The sequence below is a fragment of the Macrotis lagotis genome, chromosome 4 (assembly GCF_037893015.1).
Source record: "Macrotis lagotis isolate mMagLag1 chromosome 4, bilby.v1.9.chrom.fasta, whole genome shotgun sequence".
Lineage (NCBI taxonomy): Eukaryota > Metazoa > Chordata > Mammalia > Peramelemorphia > Peramelidae > Macrotis > Macrotis lagotis.
The window spans coordinates 141327002-141346864 of NC_133661.1; the positions used below are offsets into that span (position 1 = coordinate 141327002).

The 19863-nt window shown below is 33.2% G+C and overlaps 1 protein-coding gene across 2 annotated transcripts in view; it reads right to left on the reverse strand.

The window, feature by feature from the left end:
• Positions 1-19863, reverse strand: part of ADAMTS17 (ADAM metallopeptidase with thrombospondin type 1 motif 17) — a 511869-nt gene that overhangs the window by 407806 nt on the left and 84200 nt on the right. For both annotated transcript variants that reach the window (XM_074234214.1, XM_074234213.1), the window contains exon 4: positions 9676-9848. In XM_074234214.1, the coding sequence (XP_074090315.1) occupies positions 9676-9848 (173 nt within the window). The remainder of the gene's footprint in view (positions 1-9675; positions 9849-19863) is intronic.

Here is a 19863-nt window from a genome sequence, read left to right on the forward strand (position 1 = left end):
TGGAAAACCACTTCAGTGTCTTTGTCAAGAAAACCCAAATAGGGCCACAAAGACTGAATGATTGAACAACAACAAGCAAAGAAATAGGTAGGAAAGTTTAGAAGTTGAGTGTATTTTTGTTTGTTCTTCTCAAAGGGATGGACAGAAATGCTTAGCTTATGTTTTTTGTTGTTGTTTTGCTTTTTTTAGTGTTGAATTTGAGATACTGGTGGAACTTCACAGTATAAATGGCCCAGATTCAGATTAGAAGTTAGACTTTGTGAATCAAATTGGTTATGTCAACTAATGAAGCCTTGAGAACTACTGAAACCTATGAGAAAGAATAGAAGGGAGAAGAGAAAAAAATACCAGATCAGAATAACAAAGACTGACTTGGAAATGGTTACATCTAGAGAATGGAAGGAGAAAAAAAAGTGGATAATAAGACAGAAAGAACTGCTTAATGTCTAAGAAAAGTTCTCTACTAATGCAGTTTTGCCAAAATTACTTAAGAAAAGTGTTTCAAGGAAAGGAAGTATTTCATAATCCAAGGATAAGACAGGAGGATGACATCACAGATAGAATACCAAATCTAGAGTCAGAAAGACCTAAATTCAAAAGTGATCTCAGAAACTTACTATGTGACTTTGGGCAAATCATTTGACTCATTTGTGTCAGTTTCCTCATGTGTAAAATGGGAAATCATAGAATCTAACTCTCAGAGTTATGAAGATGAAATAATACTTGTGAACCACTTTACAAACCTCTAAGTATATGTAAATTCTTATTTTTTATTATTTGTATTATTAATTATTATTACTATAAGGAAATAAAAGTAAATAAGGAAACAGTAAAGCCATGGCCAGTTTTACTATATTTTTAAAAATCAGAAACTTGTGATTAATAGTGACAGAATTATATACTGTTAGTTTGCTTTTTTGTTTTTTTTTTAAACCAAACCTTTGATTAGGAAGTATAACTTTGGAAAATGGAACAAGGACTAGTATTGATACCAAATAGCATGAAACACATTTAAAATTTTTCATATTATAATTATGCTGGAGTAATAGACCAGGACTGAATTATAATATATCAGAATTGAAAAGATCCTTAGGGATTGTGTAATCTAACCTCCTACCCAGTGTGGGAATATTTTTTCCTAACATTCCTCAACAGTGTCTCTCCATTCTCTTTAAACTTCTGGAACAGAGAACTTACTACGTTATAAGGGATCCTATTTTATTTTTTTTTTAGATTTTTTTTTTGCAAGGCAAATGGGGTTAAGTGACTTGCCCAAGGTCACACAGTTTTATTAAGGGACTGAGGCCAGATCTGAACCCAGGTACTCCTCACTCCAGGGCCTGTGCTCTATCCACTGAGCCACCTAGCCACATCCTATTCTATTTTTTTGAACAGTTTTAAGAATTAGAAATGTCTTCCTCAGACTGAGCTAAAAACTGCCTCTCTATAATGTGCACTTATTAGTCTTAGTTTGACCAGTGAAAGAAGTCTATTTTTTTGGTTGGTTTTTTTTTTTCGCAAGGCAAATGGAGTTAAGTGGCTTGCCCAAGGCCAAACAGATAGGTAATTATTAAGTGTCTGAGGTCAGATTTGAACCCAGGTACTCCTGACTCCAGGGCCGGTGCTTTATCCACTGCGCCACCTAGCCACCCCTAGAAGTCTATTTTTTTTAATGGCAACCTCAAATTTTCTCCTCTCCAGACAAATAATATTACCAATTCTTTTTAATATTTCTCATATACTATAAAAAAAGGAAAGCTTTCCCTCTTTTGTTCTCACTCTAATTTTCTAAATACATAGAATATTTGGAAATTGTATTGAAGTTGAGATAACTGGTTATCTTGCCCAAATTTTCATTATTCTTATTGTTTTTCATTGAGAAGGCAGTTTGACTATATTTCTCTTAAAAATGCTGGACTTAGGGGTGGCTAGGTGGCATAGTGGATAAAGCACCGGCCCTGGAGTCAGGAGTATCTGGGTTCAAATCTGGTCTCAGACACTTAATAATTACCTAGCTGTGTGGCCTTGAGCAAGCCACTTAACCCTGTTTGCCTTGCACCCCCCCCCAAATAACAAAAACAAAACAAAACAAAAAACAAACAAAAACAAAAATGCTGGACTTGAAAGCTGAAATATTCCAGGTGTGGCCTGGCTAGATCTCAGTAAAGCAGAAATATTACTTGCCTTCATTGGGATACTATTTATTCCTACCTAGAACTATCTGAACTTGCAATAACTTCTTAGCAGCTATGTAATGGTGATAATATATTGAAATTTATGTCAACTTAATTCCCTATATCTTTTTCACACAATCTTCAGTTAAGTCATGTTTCCCACTGTATAAATGAGAATTATCTGTTTTAATCTGAAATCTTTTAAATTTCATACTGGTAATTTGAGCTATCATTTTCGCCTATTGAGGAATTTTGGAATCTGTCATTCATGTATCATTGCGCCATATGTCAGATTTGATAAGTATTCTTTCTATATCTTCATTAAAAATAAATGATAAAGCTTTTCAAATGAACTAAGTCAACTATGGAGCCCTTTGAAAAGTCATTGTTTCCTCTTTTCTCTATCTTAACTCCTTGATGAAGCAATTCAATTTCAGTGTTGCTCTTATTTTGATACTCTGACCCCCTTTTTACTCTGCTAATTGCTCCCTACCATGCCCCAACTCTGGATTATTTCCAACTATCCTTTGCCCTTGCTTCTAGACTTGTGCTGTTGTAATTAGGTGGAGAAAATCACACAACCATTCTGATTTGATCTACTACAAATTTATGTTACACAACCTCCAGTGGGCCCTCACTTCTGCCAAACAATCCTATTGTACCTTTCTTATTAACTCCCTAGTGTATTCACTATAACCCTCTTCTAAGACTCCTCTTCCCCCCATCTTTCAGATAAAAACCTTGCATTATACTTTACAGGAAAAAAAAATGTGCCATTCATTAGCCAAGAACTACTTCTTCTCTCCTCTTTCACAGTCCATATCACTCAGATGATTTCTTTAACTATCTCTTCTTTCACCACTCTCTTATGAAGAGTTAGCTTTACTCCTTACCCAGGTCTGCCCTTCCAACTGCAAAAGCAATCTCATTCCATTCTGTCTTCACCATCAGATGATATCCCTTCTTTCTCCCACTCTCTGTCATTTATCTTCAGTCTCTTCCAGTGTAGTGGCACATTCCCTCCTACCATCAAGCAAACCTGTAACTCCCATTCTCAAAAAAAAATCCTCATTTGATCCTTCCATTCCCACTAATTCATCCTATATTATTTCTGTTCTTTGTGGTCAAATCCCTTGAAAAGGCTCTCTCTTGCTTCCATCCCCCCCCCAACTCTCTTGGTTGTTTTTCAGTCATTTCAGTTAGTCCAATTCTTTGTGATCCCATTTGAGATTTTCTTGACAATAAAACTAGGTTGATGAACCATTTCCTTCTTCAACTCATTTTCCTGATGAGGAAACTGGGGCAAACTGTTACTTGCCCAGGGTCACAGAGAAGGTCCAGTGATCTATCCACTGTACTTCTTAGTTACCCTCACTTTTTTTTAATCCCTTACAATTTAACTTCCAATCTCATCATTCTACCAAAACCTCTCTCTCCAAAGCTAACAATGACCAATTTCTTCTTCACCATACTCATTATACCCTTTCTAGTGTGAATGCAATTTTCCTTGACACTGACTTGTGTAATTCATGGTTCATTGGGTCAGCTGAAGTTTTTGAACAAAACTTGATCTTAAGATTTTCTTGTTGTCCTCTCCGTGACCTTTAACATGGTTGATCATTCTTTTCTCCTTGACTTTCTCTTCTAAGTTTTCAGAATAATTCTTATTCTTGATTCTCTTCAATATGCCCAACTCTCTCCTCTGATAGTGCCACCATGCTGTTGCAAGTCTCTCATCAATTCATACTTGAACTACCTCAATAGTCTACTGATAAGTTCTGTCTCAAATCTCTCACCTCTCTAAGCTATGCAGTCAGTTGTCAAAGTGATCTTCCTAAACATAAATCTGGCAATGTCACCTCCTACTCAAAAAAAAAACTCAAAAGGCTCTCTATCTAGGATCAAATGCAAAATTCTTTGGCAAAGTCCTTTATAACATCCCTTACTTTCTTCCTATCCCTTCCCCATTTCTCCAATCTTCTCACACACTACTTTCTGTCATGTACTCTGGCCCAGTGACATTAGTCTCTCTTGTTCCTTGAACAAGACAGCTTTTCTTGGTTTCATGTATTGTCTCTAGCTATCCCTCATAACTACAATGTTTTCCTCCCTCCTCTCTACCTACTGACTTCCTTGAATTCTTTTCAAGTCCCCAATTAAAATACCATCTTCCTTAGAAAATCCTTCCCAACTTCCTTTAATTCTAGTTTTTTAATTATTCTAGTGTTTAATTATTTCCTATTTTTCATATATATATATATATATATATACATATATATACATACATATGTATATAGCTTGTTTAATATATATATATATACATATATATATGTATATATATATATATATATATATATATATATATATATATATATTTAGCTGCTGTCTCTGCCATTAGATTGTGAGCTCCTAGAGGGCAATGATTGCCTTGTGTCTCCCTCTTTTTTTAGGACTTAGGACTTAGCTCAGGGAATACAGTGAATAGTCAGCATTTAAAAATATTTATTGATTGATTCTTGAAATGTGCCTCCAGCTGAACAATTAAAGCATTAATATTTTGAGTAACAATGTTAAACCAGGCAAGTAGGCAACAAAGATTCATTAAGCACTTATTTTTCAGGTACTATGGATATAAATATTAAAAAAAAGAAACTCAGACAGTCCTTGCCCTCGAGGAGCTTATGCCATAGTGGGAAAATATAACACATAAAAGGGAGTTGGAAAGTAAAATGAGAGTCAAGAGGAGAAAAGGTAAATGTGTGGGGTCATGATAATAAAGTCTGGAAAGTTAGAAGCATGGTGGAAAGCAGACTGAAATCTGGCTGAACTCTATCTATCCCCAAAATATAGACCTCAAGAGAGGCCTGGGAGCTCCCAAGGGAGCAATAGGAGAAGGGGACTGGAATGATAACGTGTATATATGTATATATTCAAGAGTCAGAAGACTCCAGTCAATGAGAGAAATTCCAGGGTAAGAAGACAGCTGAGTCATGGTGGAAAAAATAAGAAATTGCCTAACAAAATTCTGTCTACTATACTTTTCTCTTTTTTGATATCAAGAACATCATGAACTATTTTCTTAAAATCCTTGCTAAGATAAAAATACACTATATTCTTGCTTAACCATGTAACCCTATCAAAAAGGACATAAGGTAAAATTTTCCTTAGTTGGCTTTGGTAGGTCCATTTTGAATTCTATTGATTTCTGCTTTTCTATCTATTATCCATTATCCATCCACAAATTATCCACTAAAGTAATATATTCTAGATTTTTATGGGTAATAATACATCAAGTTCACTCGTAGCAGCTTATACATTCCACCATTGCCCAAACTTTGAAAATCAGGAAATTTGACCAGCTTCAATCTTATAGAATATCTTTCATTTCATCAACCTAAGTGACAAGAAGAGTTTCTGAAATAAAATTTGCAGGGTCTCTGAAAAATATTTAGCCTCTAAAATTTGAAGGTAGATACTCTCATATTATATTCTTAACTAATCTACTCTAATTTCTTCTTTACCATGTTTATCATTTCCTTTCTAATGTGAATATGATTTTTCTTGATAGCAAAGACAAAAGAAAAATAGAACATTGACATGTATTATATGTTACAGTGGCATGACATATGGACTAGCTAAGGTTTTTGAACAAAATTTGGTTTTAAAAATAAAAATAAGAAATAGAGCAAAATGTTTTCTATATTTTAGGGTCTTAACTTTTCAGAAGGCTTATTAATATTAACTAGAGAACCAGATTAAATATAGAGGGTTATATCTAATTAACAAAATGCTAGCTATCCTGTCCTTTGTAAATAACAGCCACAGTTTGCATTTTAATTATAAGAATGATTAGGATTTATATAATATCTGCAATGTTCCAGGATTCACTGTGCAAAGGACTTTAAAAATATTGTCTTAGTTGATCCACACAACAATGCTGAGAGATAGATACCATTACTGTCCATTTTTACTGTTGAGAAAACTGAGGAAAACAGAGGTTAAGTAACTTGCCCAAAGTCCTACAGCTGCTAAATGTCTGAAACTGGATTTGAACTTAAGTATTCCTAGTTTCAGGCTCAGTTTCAAATCAACTGCATCTTCTAGTTGTATAACTGGTTTCTAAAGGTTAATAAGGCAACTTTCTCACAACATCTCTGTAATATAGACAGTGTGTCGCCATGATCATCTCTGTTTTACAGAATACAATTTGCCAGGTTACCAAGTTATCTTTAAGATAACTTTCTATTGTATCCATGGCTAAAACTGGTTTAAATTATGATGATTACAAAATATAATAAAAATAGAGATATAATGCCATAAATTTTAACTAATGAAAATATCACAGAAAGAAAAATGAAAAGTTGATCCACTTTTAACATAATATTAAATATTTCAATACAAGAGGAAAGTTTTTCTTCTTTTGTTTTTACCATCATTCTCTTAGGTGCATAGAAAGTGTGGAGATTGTACTGGAGACCATATTGACTTTTAAGTAAGAAAGTTATTTACATTAGCTTTTTACAAAATGCATTTGGAAATATGCTATCATCTACTACTACTACTACAGCTATAAAAATCCAAAGAGAAAACTACTCTTATTTCAGAAAGCTCACATGAAATATTTTGTCTTTGGATAACATTCAAGGGATCACTGCTTCATGTTTATGCTTGTTGTTTCAAGAGAATTCTGCCTTAGTGACAGGATTCTCAGGCACAGCTGCTAAGAAACCATGAATATGAACTTAAATCACTACTATGCTTTTACTCCTTAGTCTAAAAGATTATTTTTTAAATGTCAAGTAAAATATTTTTCTAACATACTAACAAGAATCCTTAAAAACAGAATTCTTTTGTTTCACAAATTCATGGGCAAAATGACTCAATATTGATTTTTCTTAAACTTCAAGATCTACAGAGAAAACATTCTTCTTCACTTCCCCCTGTTCTAGAAAACCTCAAAACCTCAAATGTGATTTGTCCTTACAATAAATTTTATTACCATATTAAGTCTCTGTGATTTCATATGAGAACTCCATCCACAGGATGTAATTTCCATTTCTAATTTAATAAATAGTAATTAAGACTGAGGATAATTGAATGACTTTGTCCATGATCACAGAATAGAAAGCACCAAAGGATGCACGAAAATGTTGGTTTTTCTTTATTTTGTTAACCACCAAAAAACATAGGTTAACATCCAGTTATAAGTCACTCTCATTCATAAATCTCAATCTACCTCTGCATTTATGTATTTAATTAGCAAAGATAATCTTGGGACTCTAAAGGAAAGGTTCTTCATCTAGGAACCACAGAGTTCAGGAAATCTATGAATTTGGCTGGTAGAAATCTCTCTCACTGAGATTTAGCATTCTTATAGCTATGAATTTTTAAATAATATTTTATTTTCTTATTTTCCAACTACAAGCAATGGTAGTTTTCAACAATCATTTTTTGCAAGGTTTCACATCTTTCTCCATTCCCCTCCCTTTCCACGATAGAAAGAAAACTAATGTAGGTCATACATGTATATTCATCTATAATTTTTTAAAATAACTATTCAGAAAAAGAATCTGTAGGTTTCAATAAATGTCAAAGGTCAGGCTTCAATACCTGTCTCACAGGGCTTTTGTAGGAATCAAATTTTAAAAAAAGAGCATTATATGTATTACTTAATCATTTTATACAAAATATAATATATTAATTCAGAAGAAAAAAGGTCCCTTCTAGCTTTCTTCATGACACAAAAAAATATATAAAGCATTTTATAGCATTTTAAGATGAACTATGCTTAACTGAAGCCGATTTGTTGAAAGCAAATGAAAGCATGCTTATCCAGTGTTCATACCTTTATCAATTTCTCATATTTAGCCCTCAGGAACTCATAATGTCCTAAAATTTAGAAATAGAAGGAATTTTAGAGGTCGCTTAGACTCCATTTTACAGATGAGGAAACTGAGTCAGAGAGAGATTAAGTGACTTGCCTGAAGCAGATCTAGGACTCTTGCTGCTCATAGATACAACCAGCAAGGAAACCTCACCCTAGATATTTTCCCCACTCCTTCCCTCCATTTCAACAATTAAATCACTGCCCACCAAAAAAAGGGGGGAAATTATATGAATGAATATGATAGCCTTAATTTTATGTTCTTATTGCTGTTTTACTTACCATAATAACTGTTTATCCCTTATATCTATGCCCTGGGACAACTTTAAAAATAGAATTAATTTAAGTACATAAAATAAATTACCCACAAATGAAAGAGTCTAGAGAATTGCTACTTGCCATTTATTCTTCTTTGGCATTACATTTGTGAAAAACCTTGCACAGGAATCCTATCATTAACCATACCACAGAGTTATACTTGAATTTGTACAAATGAAAGAAAGTGCTTTTTTTCCCTTTTCTTTTGAGAAAAAAGTTAAGCATCATTAAAAGTTGATGAGACCCTCAGAGAATACATATTGTAACTGAACACCATATGCTAAAAATAAATAACTGATTCAAACATCTTACAATTTGAACTTCTGTTTTAAAAAATAAAGAGCTCATCAATCTCAAAAGTTTGCTACAGAGTAGCTCAATTGAAAGTACCCTGACATCAAAGAATACCAGAATCAATCTTGATTTTAAAGAACATTAAGCTTGATAAATATATATGTGACCAAAGAAAACCTGATATTCATGAAAATTTCAATGAATACATCACAAAGTAGAAGATAATCTATACTGCATTGGGAAAGTAGCATGGTATATTGGAAAAAGTGGCAGAAAAAGAGTTGGGGAAAAATCCAATTTTGAATCCAAAATCTGAAATTTATGATTTTGTGTGAGCTTGGGAAAGTCATTCCCTTTCTGAGCCTCACTGTTTTCTTCTACATCTTCAATGTGTTGCTGAAAACATCAAAGGGCTATTATCAACATTAGTTATAAGTGTTATATTGAATGAACAAACAACAACTATTTTATAAATATTAAACTCGCTTCAGTTATTCAAACTATAATGCAATTTATTATTGGATTGTGAAGTTTACTTCTGTAGAATAGTGAAAAAGGTCAGTTCATAAGTTGTGACCTACTATCTAATTCCAGCTCTATCATTTACTGGTGATAAGCCTATAAACAAGGTCAATAACAAAAAAATAGACTGATATTTGTTTAATGATATGATGAGAAGTTAATAGAATCAAGTGGACAGCTCTATAGGGCTGGGCAAGGCTCACAACAATTGCTAAAATTTTTTTCCCAAATAGGGAATTGTGTCAAAAGAGATTCTCTTGAGACAGATTACTTGGCCTCAATTTCAAAACAAAGGAATTGAATTCTTCCAACTCAAAAACTGAACTTCTTCCTCATCTTTTTTTTTTTGTCAAATTTTACCTGGGCTTATCAACATTTACATCAAAGATAAATTCTCCAGGAATTTTAAGTTGGTAATGAGACTGCCAAATTTTCAAACATAAACCACTGGAACAAAGAAAAGTTAGAACTCTAACATCATACCATGTTCATCACAGTGAGGATGAATCTCTGTGCAGCTTCAGCACCATGATATCGGACCATATCAGCATCAGCCACAACCAGTGTTTCCACAGTATACTCATTGGTGAGTCTAATGGCATTCCTTCGTTCTCTCCAATCACTGGTAGTTTTGCTCTTCTTTGCCTTCTTCTTTTCTAGAAAAAAAGTAGATATTTAATTGACTTTTTCAAAATTATTAGATAGGCAAGTCTCTCCATAAAGATTCTCGTAACACTACTTTTAGTGAGATCACCTTTAGACTGACCTCTGAGCTAAAATAAAGTCCTGTGTGATTTTCAAAGCAATATAGCCAAGTAATAGTTGATGCTACACGTTCAGCTATATGCTCAACTGAAAAGATGTAGAGAAACACACAGAGAAAGGAAGAAAAGTGAAAGCAAAACTCCAATATACTCAACATTTAAATGCAACTAACACACATACAGCCTTATAAAGCAGTTCTAGAAAGTGGAAATTGTGTCTGCAATTCTAGAAAAATAATCTGTTGCCTAAAGAGGAAAAAAATGATAGTGTCAGCTTAGTTTTTAAAAGGGGGGAGGGAGGAATTAAGGGCCCAGGTAAAGAATGATTTTAAATTATTTAATGAAAACACTGACTACTAAATAGCACTCAAGTTGCAAGATGTTCCTGAAAGGATTCCTACAGATTCCTATTTTGTCAAGAAGGCTAATGGACTTTTTATAGTACAGAACTAAATAAACTCTTCTGGGAAGGTTATAAATAGGAAAATATAAGTGGTGAATAGCACAAAAGCAGTACCTTCAAGGAAAAAAATATAATAAATATAATGAAATAATTATGCATATGTATCCTATATAAAATGAAAGATGGAATTTTTCTTTTACTGGTTTTTCTTTACTTTTCCCTTGAGATTGGGTCTCCCTATCTTGCCTAGGTGAAAAATGTAACAGTCACTGGGGGCCCAATCCCACCACTGATATAGACAGAGGAGACTTGGCCTGCTTTATTTCTGACCACAGTTGGTTCACCTTGCCTAGGGCAGCCTACTGAACCCACACTCCCAAGTGTTCACCATATTGATGCTGGATTTAGTATTAAACACCCAATTGGCTTAGATAATTGGAGTTCAGAATTCCCAAGCTTAAGTGATCCATCAGCTTCAGCTTCCCTAATAGCAGGGATTATATATATGTTCCACCATGCCCAGCTTGCTTTTTCCATAACAAAGAACTATTATTGAGTTGACAAATTTTCTCCATTTTAAACCTGATGCTAACTTTGTTAACTGTTTATCCAGCAGATTGTACTCTGAAAATAAGCCAGTATTCATAACAAAATATAATTATATATTAATGAAATTGCTTTAATTCCACAAAACTGTTTGAATCTCATAATTGCCTTATTTAACAATAATTAGACAAAATTTTCTTAGAGAAATAGCTTTGGTTTGGGCATAAAATATGATATCAGTTGAGTTAACCCTTCCTGTTATCAAAAACCTATCCTTATTTCTTACAATGAGACAGTAAAAGTCTAAGAACTCTGTCTCCTCTAAGGACACATTTCACAAAATCCTATAAATCTTCTCAGTCAGAAACTCCATCTAGAAAAGACTTCAGCTGTTTTTTCCAGACTTTTATACCAACCTCTTTCTCTTCAGATCATTCAAGAATTATATATTGATCTGTACCATTTATCATCCAGTTTTGATTCCAGTCTTAATCGATTTGCTAGTTTGGGTATGGGATTTGGGTTCCTATTTTTACCTTTTCATTTCCTAGTCTCAAATTGGATCTATCAGTATCAACCTCTGATTTTCCTGATGGAACAAATAACCAATTTTTAAAAACTGATCAGCTTTAACACTTATGCCTCAAATCTACAGCAATTCTTCATTCTAGAAAATTATTCCAAATACCTATTAATCAAATACTTCCATTGTGGTCATTACACCGTATTCTGATCAAAACTAGCTTAATCTGTTTTATCTTAGATTTTTTTTATCTTTGTTCCAAATTTGTGATTTTAAGACAGGTATGTGGTACAGTGGATAGAGTACTAAAAGTGGAGTTAGGAAGAATCTTCTTCCTGAGTTCAAATCTACCCTCAGACCCTACTAGCTGTGTGATCCTGAACAAGTCAGTTAGCCCTGTTTGTCTCAGTTATTCATCTGTAAAGTAAGCTGGAGAAGGAAATGGCAATCCACTCCAGCATCTCTGCCAAGAAAATACCAAATGAAGGCACAAAGCATGACTAAAAGATGACTGAGAAAACAAAACAGGCTACTTATCTATAAGATGTTAAAGACTTGCCCAAGGTTACACAGTAAATATGTGTCAGAGGAATGACCTGAATTCTAGTTTTCCTAAAATTGACATAAGCAAACCATCTTTTAGTCTTTGGAATTTCAATGAATCAATAAATATTTTTAAACGGTTAATATTTGCAAAGGGTTTATGCTAAGTACTAGGGAAACAAAGACAAAAGTGAAATAGGAATGAATAGAATGAAAATAGGAAGTTAAGACATGTAGTGGACAAAATGATAGACCTGAATGAAGTCAGTAAGATCTCGGTTCAAATTTTACCTCACACAATCACCAGCTACATGACTCAGATCAAATCACTTAATTTTTTCTTATTTCACTTTCCTCATCTGAAAAATGGGGGGAAATAACCTACTTCCCAGGATGGTGATAAGGATAAAATACTTTGCAAACATTTGAGAGTCATAAAAATGCATGTGGCTACAATTGCCTCCAGGATCATATACAAAATCCTCTGTGTGGCATTTAACCTACCTCCTCATACTTTTTATACCTTCCTATACTTTTTCACCAGTATGTACTTTTTGAATTCCGGGACTCTGGCAATTTTGTTGTTTCACAAATAAGGTACTGTAACTCATGGCTCTAGTCTTTTATCTGACTTCTCCAGGAATGAAATGCTCTCCCTCTTCATCTTACCTACTGGCTTCCTTCAAGTCCAATTGAAATCCCATCTTCTACAGAAAGCCTTTTCCAACCCATCTTAATTCTATTACTCACTCTTCTAATTATTTACTCTTCATTCTATATTTAACTGTTGAACATATTTATTTGCTCATTTTCTTTCCTATTAGAATGTTAGATCCTTGAAGGCGTGGATTATTTTTATCTGTATCCCCAGGGCTTAACACAGTGGTAGGTTATTTATTAAATGTTTTTGATTGACAAGCTGGCAAAAGAGATGTCAGAAAGTGATGAAGAAATGTAAAGATAAAAAGGTTAAGACCACTAAAGATCTCAGAAGGAAGAAAATAACTAAAAAGTCAGAGCATAATACTAGTTCTATATTCCAAAGAGATCATAAAAAGGGGGAAAGACCCTACATGTACAAACATATTTACAGAAGCTCTTTTTTGGAAGGGCAAAGAACTGGAATTTGAGGGGACGTCCATCAATTGGAGAAAGGCTGAACAAATTATGGTACTTGAATGTTATGGAATAACATTGTGCTATAAGAAATGATGAGCAGGTAGATTTCAGAAAAACCTGGAAAGACTTACCTGACCTGATGCTGAGTTGAAATGAACAAAGAGAACATTGTACACAGTTACGGCAACACTGTGAGATGATCAATTATGATAGACTTAGTACTTCTCAACAATACAGTGATCAAAAACAATTCTAAAAAATTAGTGATAAAAATGCCATCTACCTCCAGGGTAAGAACTATGGAATCTAAATGCAGATTGGCTTTAATTTTTTTTAATTTGCTTTCTTGTGGTTTCTTTTTTGTTAAGATCATTCTTTCACAACATGACTAATATGTAGATATATATGACATGATTGTACATGTACAACTTATATCAGGTTGATTTGGAAAGGGAGAAGGAAGGGAGGTAAGAGAAAAATATGGAACTCAAAATCTTACAAAAAAATAAATTTTAAAACTGTGTTTATATGTAATTGGAAAAAATAAAATATAAAGAATCAAGAGCATAAGCAGGAAATTCAAAACAAAAAAATATTAAAACAGAAGGAAGAATTTCTAAGATGACTAAATTACTACAAACATCTCTAAATAAATATTGAGAACCCTGTAGATTCCCAAGAGAGCATGGAATCACATTAGAATGTTTCTGAATGGAGAGAAATCAGAATCTTGAAAGAAGTTGTTAAAAGGGAAGAAATGATAGAATTTATGGCCTGTACAAAAATAATTACTGCAATTGAAAAGCCAGAGTGCAAAGATTATTCAGAGAAGCAAATGAAAGAATAATTAATTTGAAATACAAATATACAAAAGTAAAGGAAAATCAGGCATAAAAGGGTCAAAAAGAGATAACATTAAAAGAACAAGAGAATAATCTCTATATAAACCTCAACAAAGGAAAGAAAAAACAAAACATTGACCTCAAAGACAGGATGCATAGAAACACCCTAAGTAAATAGGGCTCTCGGAAGAGTATGATAAATCAAAAATCTGAACACCATAATACAGGAAACAATATCTTAAAAATAGCTTGAATTTCTGAATATGGAAAACAAAGAACCACGCAAAAGAATCCACAGATTGAACCCAAGGTAAAAAAAAAAAAAAAAAAAAAAAAACTCCCAGCAACAATAATCCTAGATGGCAGACTTTAAAATAAATAATTCTTAAATTTAGCAATTCCAGTGAAAAACAACAAAGTCTGCAACTGACCAGAAATACACTGCTCCCCAGCACAAAAAGTAAAATAAATTTGAATAAGACAATATTTGAAATTTGAATAACACAGGACTATTCTGTATCCCCCCAGAAACTATAGAAATAATGTGAAACTATCTTGTAGAAAGCAAAGGAACAAAATATGGAATCTAAAATAGTATACCTTGTAAGCTTAATCATAAATGAAAAGTTTGAGAGGTCAATAGAAAAAAACAGATGTAAACAAATTATTCGATTTATAAATATCTCAAAATACACAAGAAAAATAAATATAATTACCAAGGAGAGCAAAAATAATTTTATAATTATTTTATTTATAGATACCACAAAAAAGGAAAAAATGAAGGAGAAAGAAAAAATGCATTAAAAATAACATTAGAGGTATCTAAAGATTTAATTCTAAAAGCATTCAAGTTGTAAAGATGAAAGGAGATATCTTTTTTACTAAGAAGTGCAGAGAATATGAGATCCATCATTTGTTGATTACACATAGAAAAAAAGCATTTGTTTCAGTAGAAAAAATGTCCTTAATAGTTTTCTTTCCATAAAGTATCTAATATGAAAACACATTAAAATTGGGCAGGATTCTTTGAAAGCAGGAAACCAGCAATTGGTTTTATTCAGTTATTTTCTAATTATTAATATCAAACTATATAAAACAAGAAAATGTGTTCACCAAAAGTGTTCAGTAGGATAGAGAACATAAAAATAAAAGAGGAGAACACTACAGATGATGAAGTTTTCCAGATTCTCCTGTAGGAAATAACATTGCATTGACAGTATCAAGTTGTAGAATACTATAGTTTTATATGTTAGAGCTGACCACTCAAGCGACTGACCTTGCAATTTATATAGAATTTTCTTTAAAATAATAAAAACAAATGGACAAGGAATGATTACCTAGATTACAATTCAAAGTTAGATGAATAGTGACAGCAGGGGGACACAATGGCTAGAGGGCAGGTCTTAAAAGCCAGGAGAACCTAAGTTTCAATCCTATCTCACAGGATTGAATGTGAGACCTGGGTAAGTGTGGGTAAGTACACTTAAAGACCTGGGTATGTGACTCTGGGTAAGTACACTTAAAATTTCTGTGCATCAGTTCTCCAAAGCCACTATATTAACATACATAAAGCACTTTGTAAATTTTAAATGCTAGGGTGGCTAGATGGTACACTGGATAGAACAAAAATCCTGGAGTCAGGAGTTCTTGAATTCAAAAGTGACATTTACTATCTGTGTGACCTTGGACAAGTCCCTTAACCCAAATTGCCTTGTATCCAGGGCCATTTCCTATCATCCTGATTCATATCTAGTCATTGAACTCAGATGAATCTAGAAGAAAAAGTGACTAAGCACAGCATCCCCCTCACTCAAATCCAATCACTTGCTTGTCATGGCATCCCTGATGTCATGGTTTTCTTTGAGAATATCTTCATCACATAAATGCTAATTATTATTATTATAGATATAGAGTTTTAAAGAAGAAATTCATTTTATATATGAGGTAACCAAGATTTAGCAGTATATGGACAATTATGGCAGATGAATCATAAACCAGGGACACAAGTCAATAAGAGGAAGACAGTAAGATAAAATACATTCTGGAAAATTATATGCCCCTGTCATAGGTCACAAGCTGTTATCTGACACAGATATGCATTTTTTAACAATGAATGTTTGCCAGTGATGGAGATGGATATTAATCAGACAACCTCAGAAAATTTCTAATTATGGGTGATCCAAAGGTTATTGGAGGGACAAATAATAGACCTTTGTAGCTTTCAGCATATAAGAATATATAAGCTGAATATAGAAAGGATTCATAACCAAAACTTTAGAAAGAATGCAACACTATATTCTAGAAAGCAGGGGAACTAAAAATGAATCCTAAAATAATATATGCTGTAAACCTGATCATTAGTGAAAAAACTGAGAGGTCAATAGAATTGAGGCTTTTTAGAATATTCTTTTAAAAAAAGATGCAAACAAATTATTCTATTTATAAATACCTCCAACTCCACAAGAAAGATAAATATAATTGCACAGGAACAATATAAAAGAAGAGCCATCATCAAGAACATGTAAGACTAAAAAAAAAGGAATGAGTCAGTCATATAACAAGAGGAAGGGCTATAACACAGATAGCTCAAATGCTTTATTAGTATTCATGAAATATCCAAAGACCTAAAGGAAGACCTCTAGTGAATTTATCAGACTGGAGGACATATGGAAGGACATGGATAGTAATCATGTTGATGATGAGACTTGCAGGAGGGTTGCAATCTTCACAGACGAAGGTTCTGCCCACACTCATTGAGACCCTAGTTCTTCAAAATATAGAAATAATTTTGAACATGATTTCATTCTAATTTGTTTTCCTCTACTTCACTATCTCTAATCCATAAATTCCTATAATAATTCCTTCTGTCTCTCTGTCTCTTTCTCTCACATTACACTAATGATATACAATAATTTTTGTCTAAGTCATCAACTATCATCCTTTTTTAGAAATTTTTCCAAATAGCAAAAACTCAAGCCATATAATTTGTATCTTTTCTTCCATGTTACATAACCACATCTTACAAGAAATGTTTGGTTGTAACATTTGTGGATTATAAACATTTAATTTGCCAAATTCAGAGCATTGCAAATTCTCCATTTTAGACTCCAGTATAAAACATTAAATTTTATTCAAGACTGGAGAGCTGCCAATTTAGGGAGTTACCAAAGACTAACAGCTGCAACTCGAAAGTTGTAATTTGTAATCATTCATATCCACCACCTGTGGAAAAGAGGACAGACTGATTACCTTGCCTATATAACAAAACACAGACTGAAACCAAATTCCAAAGACAGAGCCTACTAACCCCTCCTTTAATCAAAGACTTCCTTGTCACCATTTTTACAGTTAGCACCAGAAGTCACATTTCAACTTTGACAATGACAAAGTATTCTTGATTATATAAATTTGCAATATTAAAATTATTATTCTGTACTTTAGAATTATGGAATATTAAAAATCTCAGAGCCACAGGGAGCACTGAGCAAAAATAAAGGCAGAAATCAAGATTCCTTTTTTTTGGCAAATGTGAACCCCCATGATACAAAATCATTGTCAATTAAAAATCATTATTTTAAAATTTATCTTGTTTTTATTGTTTTTTTTTGTTTTTTCCTCAACTTCAATGATGAATATCTCTTATCTTTCCCCTGTACAGTGAACTATCTCTTGTAGCAAAGATTTAAAGAGGGGGCAGAAATTATTTCAGTAAAATAGGCTACTGTATGACAGTATACACAATATTGAATTGCATAGACCCCTGCTAATGCCATGAAAGGAGGGAAGCCCATCTTCTCAACTCTTCTGGCTATTCACCTGTGCTAAATTTAGTCAATATAATTTCTTTTTTTTTTTTTTTTGCTTTGTTTTTGTTTTTGAAAGGCAATGAGCTTAGTGACTTGCCCAAGGTCACACAGCTATATAACTTTTAAGTGACTGAGGTTGGATTTAACTCAGATCCTCCTGACTCCAGGACTGACCGACACATACTCTATCCACTATGCCATCTAGCTTCCCCGAGTCAATATAATTTCTTAGAAGTTTGGGTTATTTGTTTTTTTTTTTTTTACTTCTGGTTACATTATGAAAAGTATTTTTCTGCTTCTTATTTCACCCAACTTTGATTCTAATGTCATCCTATCTTCTAAATATACATCATTTCTTACAAAGCAGTGTTTACTGCAATTTGCTTAATCATTTCCCCAATCAATAAGCCTCTATTTTGTTTCCTGTATTGTTGCTACTATAGAAGCTGTTACTATTTTACTGAATATGGGACCATTGTTTTTGTCAGTAAAATTCTCAGGATTATGACAAGAAGAGAACTCTGTAGTTCAAAGGACATAGGTACATTAATCACTTTTTTTTTAGTTTAATCCAAAATTGCTTTCCAGAATGTCTGGTTCAAGACACATTGTTTATTACATTTATATTTTGTTAGAAAGTCAGGACTTTAAAATATATTGCTAGGAGACACATACAAAATACAATCTCAAAGTAGGGAAGAAAAACCTCCAGATGGAAAAATAAAAAGCTTCCTTAAAGCACAAGACTTTGGTGTTAAATTATTTTGTGTTTGGCTTAACTCTTGTGCCTTATGCATTAGCTCCAATCTGAACAACCCTTCTTTTCAGCATACCTTATCCCCAGATCAGTCTTTTTCCTATGAAAACAAATAGCATCTGGGTTGTCAAAGAATATACACCTAGAAGTATATTCTAAAAAAGGAATTCATCAAGAAAAATTATCCCTTCTAAAATATACAGAGATGAAATTAAACTGGTTATGGGTTAAGAATGGAGGGCAGAAAAGTCACATTCTCACTTTGCCAACTTCCTAAAGGATGACATCATCAAATGCTGGTAAATGGATCTCTGTGTTCTCAACAGGTCTAGCCACAACCACCTTACCATATCCAACAAACATTGGTTTATCACTTTTAATATGAATTTCAATATTCATGTGAAAAGTCTAATTAAAAAATAAAGCATTTTGATTGCCAGGAGAGGTTAACTTCCAAAAAGCAAAATAATCTGAAGCCATGGTAAGGAAAGAGCTCAATGGAGGAAAATAGAGCCAAGTCCTCTCTAGTATTAACCCTTTTGGTTCCAAGAAGTATTATGGACCAGGGTAGAATGTTTTACTTTTGTCTTCTTTGAGCACAAAAGTTTGAGTTTATTTTTTCAGTAGTTTAATGCTTACAAAATGGTATCTATTAAGAGGCAAATCAAGGCAACTATTCATTGACCTGATAATAACAAAAGAGATCTGTCATCTTTCCAGGGCACGTATCCAAGATATAATAGAGAATTCCCCAAGACTTGTCAAACAAAATCAATGCCACCTAGTTCTGGTCATCCAAATAATTGATACTGTTGGGAGGAACTTGGAAAACTCTTCTAAAGAGTACAATCTTAAAAAAGAAATTGGAGACTTAGGGGCATAAAGGTTGTCTATTAAGACTAATAATTATAAAGAAAGGGTCTTATTTTGGGAAAGTGAACAGTTAATTAAAATTTGATATTTAAATTTCTGGTCTAGAGTTTAAAACACAGGAACAATAGACCACTGATCAAGGATGAAGTGTACTTAAGAAAAAGCTGTTAAGAATACATTTATTTTGCCTATTACAGTTATTGCTAGGACTTTAAAATGAAAGTCAAGGGAAAAAAGAAAAAATTGCTGTGTATATCTATTAATCATAGAAAGCAGCCAAAATGTGAAAAATGTAATGTGGTCTGAGGCTCATACTTAAAAGGAGTTTTGTTTTGTTTTTGCAAGGAAAATGGGGTTAGGTAGCTTGCCCAAGGCCACACATCCAGGTAATTATTAAGTGTTCTAGGCCGGATTTGAACTCAGGTACTCTTGACTCCAGGGCCAGTGCTCTATCCACTGTACGTCCTAGGGGTTTTACAAAAGAATCAGGTATAT